The sequence below is a fragment of the Populus alba genome, chromosome 3 (assembly GCF_005239225.2).
Source record: "Populus alba chromosome 3, ASM523922v2, whole genome shotgun sequence".
NCBI lineage: Eukaryota > Viridiplantae > Streptophyta > Magnoliopsida > Malpighiales > Salicaceae > Populus > Populus alba.
The window spans coordinates 9,965,283-9,972,503 of NC_133286.1; the positions used below are offsets into that span (position 1 = coordinate 9,965,283).

General features: G+C 34.4%; 1 protein-coding gene across 1 annotated transcript; it reads left to right on the plus strand.

Annotated features, from left to right (window-relative positions):
• The first annotated feature begins 1,217 nt into the window (after window positions 1-1,217).
• Window positions 1,218-5,111, plus strand: LOC118037918 (cytochrome c oxidase subunit 5b-2, mitochondrial). The gene is made up of 6 exons (XM_035044078.2): window positions 1,218-1,544; window positions 1,901-1,986; window positions 2,296-2,346; window positions 3,856-3,922; window positions 4,053-4,132; window positions 4,781-5,111. Exons 1-6 carry the CDS (start codon window positions 1,385-1,387, stop codon window positions 4,844-4,846), a joined length of 510 nt encoding a protein of 169 aa, XP_034899969.1. The 5' UTR covers window positions 1,218-1,384; the 3' UTR covers window positions 4,847-5,111.
• Window positions 5,112-7,221: the final 2,110 nt, after the last annotated feature.

The window sequence follows — 7,221 nt, forward strand, 5'->3', positions numbered from 1 at the left end:
TTTGGCCTCATTTCAACCACTAGTATAAAAGGGTTTGAACTTGTTTTGGTATTATTTTTTTAAAATCAATTTGGTTATTTTTTTTGATAAAAACCGAATCGAACCAAACCGAAAATGATCACTTTTATTGTCGACCTTGTGTCCTTGAAAAATAGAACTTTCAATGCTGCCAAAAAATGCTAAAATTTTTCATTATAGAAGAAGGATTGTTACTGCATAAGAAATCCTTGCACAATAAAGATTGTTTTCTGGCAAATTCCAAGCACAACTTTAAACAATTCGGTCTCTCTTATTTGGATGTGTTACTGGGTCTACCAAATATGTATGGAAAACTTGATATGTTTAATTTCAATCCCCAACCAGAAATGCCACAAAATTCCACATATAACTTCATATACGACCCAAACAACACATGATGATTTAACATGATAGATTTGCAACTAGTTAACAAAAACATCTAAAATTAGCCCAATTAATTCATCTTGGATTCTACTAGTTTCAAACCTTATAATAGATCCAATTGGTATCTTTACTGAATTTTTTGATGATGCTCACTGATTCGTATAATTAGATTAACTCGAGGTGTTTTATTTTATATTTTTTTTCAATTTTATCTTTAAAATTGGATTATTTTGGAATCAACTTTGTGATTTCCCCCTCTTGACAAGAGTTCTTTTTCTTCTTATTATCCTTATCATTTTTTATTTTAAAATTAGATCCATTTACCATTGTTGTTTTTCCTATCATATAATTGGACGAATGTGAATTTCTTTTTATTTAAATTACATTTTCAGGGCTGAGTATCTTTTTTATATTACAAAAAAATCAGTCTGAATAGCGACGAAGAGCATTATACTTCTATCTAGTTTTAACCAACTCTTATTCTTAAACGCTAAAAGTTAAAGTGAAGATTTTTTAAAAAAGTACCATCTCTTTCACGGAAACCAGTTCAGTTGTAGCATAATCCCAAACTACTATTCAATCTTTTCGACAGCAATGCAACTTTACTACTTCCATTACTTGCATAAATTATACAAAAAAAGAAAAAAAAAAAGAGAGTAACATTAATAATAATAATAATAATAAAATCTTTTTCACACACGCATGTATTTGGATATTTTGAAAAGTAAAAAAAAGAAGTCACACACTTGGGGAAACAGTGACACGTGCAAAGTGAAACCACACACTCCACACACGCCTCCTCACTAGTCGCAAACTGAACGAACCCCATAGCCACCCGGACCCCATTTTACAATTTGCCTTTCATCCAACCATTTTCTCTGACTGGTCGAAAATAAAAAGTAGAGAAGTACCAACTGGGAGGGAGGGGGTGACCTCAGATCAAAACGAGAACACGGTAATATTATTACATCATAAAGAAACAATGTGGAGAAGACTAGCCTCTTCACACCTCAAAACCCTAGCCACCGCCTCCGCCGCCGCCTCCACCTCCACCTCCACCTCCGTCCGATCCACTCAATTCCTGCTCCTTAACCGATCTCCATCCGCTTCTGTCTTCATTCGCTATCTCAGCGCCGGTTCAGGTCCTCTCTCTCGACTTAGTCTAGTGTACTATTGTCTCCTCTCAGATCTTCACCTACACACACTTACAACACCGTTTATGACTTCCCGACTGTATTTTTTGTGCGGTTTTTTTAGTTAGTATTTGATTTGTTTCTCGTTTTGTTTAGGTATGTGTTATGGAGATGAGATTTGTTTTAAATCTACGAGTTTCTATAATTTTGTAATTTAATTTCGGTGACTGCAATTGGATGGAGATTTGTGATAAATGCTGCTGTTGCTGTTGTTAAATGCTGAATTTTATAATATTTGCATCGTTTATGGTGTGCATGAAATTGAAATTAAATAATTAATGATGAGGAATTCTTTGGTTTTGTAGTGGATGGGGCAGTAAAGAAGAGGGTTGAGGATGTAATGCCTATTGCTACTGGGCATGAGCGGGAGGAGCTTGAAGCTGAGCTTGAGGTGCCTTTTTCCCCTCCTGTTTTTGGAAAGTGAGAAAGGGAAATGGGAATGGCGTTTCCAATTATGTTGAAAATCAACAAGAAAATGAACTGTTGTGTTATCAAATTTTTTTGGTTTTTGATTTTGATTTGCATGAAATGGGAAGTTAAATGGAGCTGAGTGCGCTATCACGTGTATTTATTGTAACCTTTGCTAATGCATGGCTTTTTTTTTTTTAATAGTCATAAACCAAGTCTGTTTTATCTGTTGGGTTTTATTATATTATGCGGAAGAGATTGTTCTTATTTCAATTGTTTTTTTGCTGTTTAGGGAAAGAAACTTCTTGATATAGACTTTCCTGAAGGCCCTTTTGGCACAAAGGTTAGTGCTTTGCACTTTGCCACTTCAACAATGTTGTTTCTCTTTAGTATTGTGTTTTTAATAGGTGAGGTCATTCTCTATGCGGTCTTTTTTATATTATTATTTTCTGCTGTTCATTTGTGTTAATGGAACATGGTTGTAATGCTTTATGTTTGTATGGCAAAAATGGTCCACGCCATATTATATGTTGTTTTGAAAAAAAATATGAAAAGGTGTTCATAAGTCTGACAGCATTTACATGTTAGGATACAGATTTGGCACGAGGAAAAAAGTAAATTTGAGTTGCTTGGATTTGATTTCTCACAGTCTTGTTTCATTAGGTTAAATGTGACAGTGGTAGTGTAAGGTTTCTTGTAAAAGTTGGTTGACTCCATGAGTTGGTCCTTATATGATTTTGGTAAGGTAAAGATGAAATGGACTTCTCTTTAAACCAGAAGATGGAATAATCTCCTTTTTCTCTTCTAGAGGCTGCCCTTTTGCTTTTTATAATGATTAACATGGTTCCTGTGTTGAGGTCTCTGAGATTGTGCCAAGGGCCGAGGCACTTAATATTGCTTTAGAAGTAGATTTGTAAATTTTACAGTATTATTTAAATCAAACTGTCATGTATGCAAGGAGATGCTCAGTAATCAATAATGAAAAATAAAAAAATCAGAAATGAAAAAATAGCGAATTTAATGGGAATGAAGACAGTTACTATGTTATACACACTTGAGATGAGAATCAGATTAAACAATAATAATTAATTAATTAATTATTAGCGGTGGCTGCTTCTTTGGAGCGGCTGCATCTTTGGAGTGGCGGCATGGAAGATGTTTTGTGGTAGAGATGGCAGCTTTGACAGTGGAGGTGCTGCTGGTATAAATTTCAAGACTATTTCTATTCCTTATATATCTGAAACTACCACCCCATGTTTATAGCTCTAGGACCCTAAATCCTCAACTGATTCAATCTCTTTTATTTCTGTTCCGAGTTAATCTGTGAATGAGTGGGCTTTAATAACCTACATTCACATCCATTTCTGTTCTTGGAAGGTTAACAATAAAAATCTAATGGCTTATGGTAGTCTGGTTTGGTTCAGTTCATTGAGGTAGTCTGGGCTGGTTCAGTTCATTGAGGTAGTCTGGGCTGGTTCAGTTCATTGAGGTAGTCTGGGCTGGTTCAGTTCATTGAGGTAGTCTGGGCTGGTTCAGTTCATTGGGGTAGTCTGGGCTGGTTCAGATTATGTGGGTCATTTGTTGGTGCAACCTGCACCCAACTGTTATCAAGGATGATAGTTTCCTTTTATAGACAAGTGGCATTGCATTCTTCTCCTCTAATTTTACATATCACGTCTGTATAAATTATGTTTATTTATATAGATTCTTTCAGATGGATCAGTCCTTTTCTTTTGTGATTTTATTTGTGTGCACAACTTTGCTAAACTGCCATTTTAATTGGTTGGTAGTTCAGTGTCAGCAAACTTTAAATAGGTGCCCTCAGCCCTTTGAATTTTTTTTTCCCTTGCAGGAAGAGCCTTCTGTTATCAAGTCCTACTATGACAAGAGAATAGTTGGATGCCCTGGAGGTGAAGGAGGTGGGCATTTATCATTCTTGTTTCTCCTTTTTTTGTTTGAGCTGATGATAGCACCTTCATTGAATTAAGCAGAAGTACTTTATTCCTGTATATTGAAAAAAAGAATTTTGCTTAATTTTTTGAGTTGCAGAGGATGAACATGATGTTGTGTGGTTTTGGCTGGAGAAAGGCAAGCCTCATGAATGCCCAGTGTGCACACAGCACTTTTTGGTAAGTGGAAGGTTTGAATTGAAATCACTAGCAATTTGAAGGGCCTTCTGCAGTGTACTGAGCCTAACTTGAATGTGAAGATCTATGCATATATTTGTTCCTTTGAATCTAGTTGTGTATGCATATTCACATGCACCTGTGTGTAATGAATGGTTTATAACCAGTATGGTTGACCAATCAGTTCTTGCTGTAGATGATTTTACCTCATCATGCCATGGGATGCCTATTAAGGTTTAGATGACAATTTATTTTGCTAGAAATGCATATTTATGATCTGTTTGATCAATTTTGAGCATAAATATCTGAATTAAAATCAAATTTAAGTGTAGGGTAAACATTGAAGGCTTCACAAGCTTTATTCAGTCCAGAGTTGTTGTGTTCAATTAAAAAGTGATGTCTATAGACTTGGTTTGGATTTGATATTTGGATCACAATGCACTGCATATCATACCCACTCATGACTTTGGGTAGTTCAATATGCAGAACGTGTAACCAAATAATATATTTTCTGCCTAGATACATGTAATTCTGAATGAATAGACTAAGTGAACTTTTTTAAACTGAATTGTCTCTGGCTGTACGTCTAGAACAACAATTTAAGTTGGAGTATTGCTAAATTTTGCTGACTCTCTTGTTGGTGTTTGACAGCTTGAAGTTGTGGGCCCTGGAGGACCACCCGATGGACATGGCGATGATGATGATCATCATCACTAGTTGCAGCTTTCAATTTTGCTGTTGGAATAAAATGTGAGAAGATGATGAGACAATTTCAAGTATACAAGTGCAGCTTCGAAGTTCAAAAGCTTTATTATGTCTTTTTTGTATTTGATTGGCCCTTTATTGTTGTGGCTGTTGCTTTGGCAACAATTGGAATGGATCTCCTCTTGTGGTTATGTAGACAGAGAGGCCACTGGAACTCAGGATTTTGTTAGGTTCTTTTAATGCATTTGCCAAATAATCCATAGCTAAACTTACATTCTTTCGGGTTTCATGGAACTTCTTGATGTAGTTTAAAGGGAGCCGTCGAATCTTTTACAGCAGACTCCGCCATTTTCAGGATCGTTGAAGTTCTGTGGTGCCCTTCTTGCTGCATCACCGTGTCATCAGTATTCAATGGTATGATTATGGCAAGAATGAATTCCTTGACTGGATAATCTGATACGAGCTTGGGAGTTATCTTTCACAGATAGTAATAAAATTCGATGACTCAGTAATTTTATTTCTGATAAATGAATAAATATTGGATGCTGATGTGGGGAACATGGCCTTTTCAATTCTATCCTCTCCAGTCTTAGTGGTTGTTTTATGTGGAAAACTGTCAGAAGAGAATCGGTGCAACCATGTCATCTCCGCTGCATCAGTGCATACTATTTCATCAATTTAAATGATTTTGATTAAAACTGTGATTATCATCTGAACTTGCAGTTAAAAGTCAACGACACAAACTCTTACAAATAGTGGTGAGCATCTGCAGCAGCATGGTAATGTATGGGTAGGTGGGTGTCAATCTGAATGGTTAACAGGACGTAGAGTTTGAGGAGATGGGGTCGATAAATCAAATTAAATTACGGCTACATGGTTGGATGCATATTTGTCCAATTTGCAGAGAATGCCAGCATTTTCAGCTTCTGTTTCTTTTCTATGGCTAAAATTTACCACCCTTTTATTATTATTATTATTATTATTATTAGAACCTTACAATTGACTCCTATTTTGACGAAAGGATGTATCACTTGAATGCTTTTTAAAATGTATGTTCAAGAGATCCGGGGTTAATCTGTGTGGTTTAGTGTTGGGATAATGGTAAATGAGTTTATCAACTAAATGACTAGAAAATCCCAAACACTAGACCCAGCGGCCAAAGGATCTTCTTCTCGCCCCCTTGATCCTGTAAATTTGAATATGTGTAGTGTTAACTAAATTGTGGGCTTGCGGGACCCACTAACCAGCCTAAACTTTTTTTAATATAAAAAAACTGTCAAGATGACCCAAGCATTTTTTAAAAATAAATTATTGATTAAATTGTATTTAATAAACTTGATTAATTTTATTTTTAAAAAATAAAATGAAATAAATAAATTAATAAAAAGTTGACAACATAAAAAAAAAAAAAGATGAAAAAAACCTAACTTAGCCTATCTAGGTTAGTATGCTAAATCTGCGATCTGGTTGTGATATTGGAATATTCTTGTAAAAAAAACTGAATAAAACTATCAAGCTCAATTATTAAATAACTTAAAATTAAATGACAAAACTAAAAGAAAATTTAATTAAAAAAAGCAATGAAAAAAAGAAAGTTAACTTGGGTTAACTCGATAATCCTATGACCATGGACACAAGATTAGAAAATCCATAGAAAAAAAATTTGAAAAAAAAAGCATAAAAATCAATTCATAATAAATAAAATACTGAAGGATGATATTTAAAAAATCAATTTAAAAAAAAATATAAAAAAAAATCAAAGTCAACTCGTGACTTGATCTTGAGCCTGGGACTCACACCATAAAAGACAAACCCTAACAAATATAGAAGCAAAATTCCAAATTATCAAAATGATAAACGATGCCAATGAAAAAACAAAACAAAAAAATAATAATTAAAATAATGAGAATTAAATTTAATATAAAAATAATTTTAAATCAAACGCTTAGGGATGAAATTTTAAAAAAATCAATTACGAAAAGGATTAAAAAAGACAAGCAACAATAAAAAAAAAAAAGAACGAATTTGATATAAAATTAAATGAAACCAAATGATGAGGGGAAAATTGAAGAAAAAAATCAATTAAAAAAAGGTGTAAAACAAAATAAAAAGAAACATAACCAAATTTAAAAAAAAAATAAATTAAATGACACATTTATATTTTGACAAAGGAAAGAAGAGATAAAAATAAGGGAGGAGTAGAAAAAAGCCCATCAGAGTCAAACCATCGCGCTACTATGCACAAGTGTGACACCAACTGAAAGACGACGGCGAGACGGTTCCAATATCGCTCTGGAAGGTTGTGTTTGGATGAGGGATGACATCGCATGCACCACTCGAAGAGCATGAGAGTCACCCACTAGCTGGCACGTTCCTTGCACGCTTTA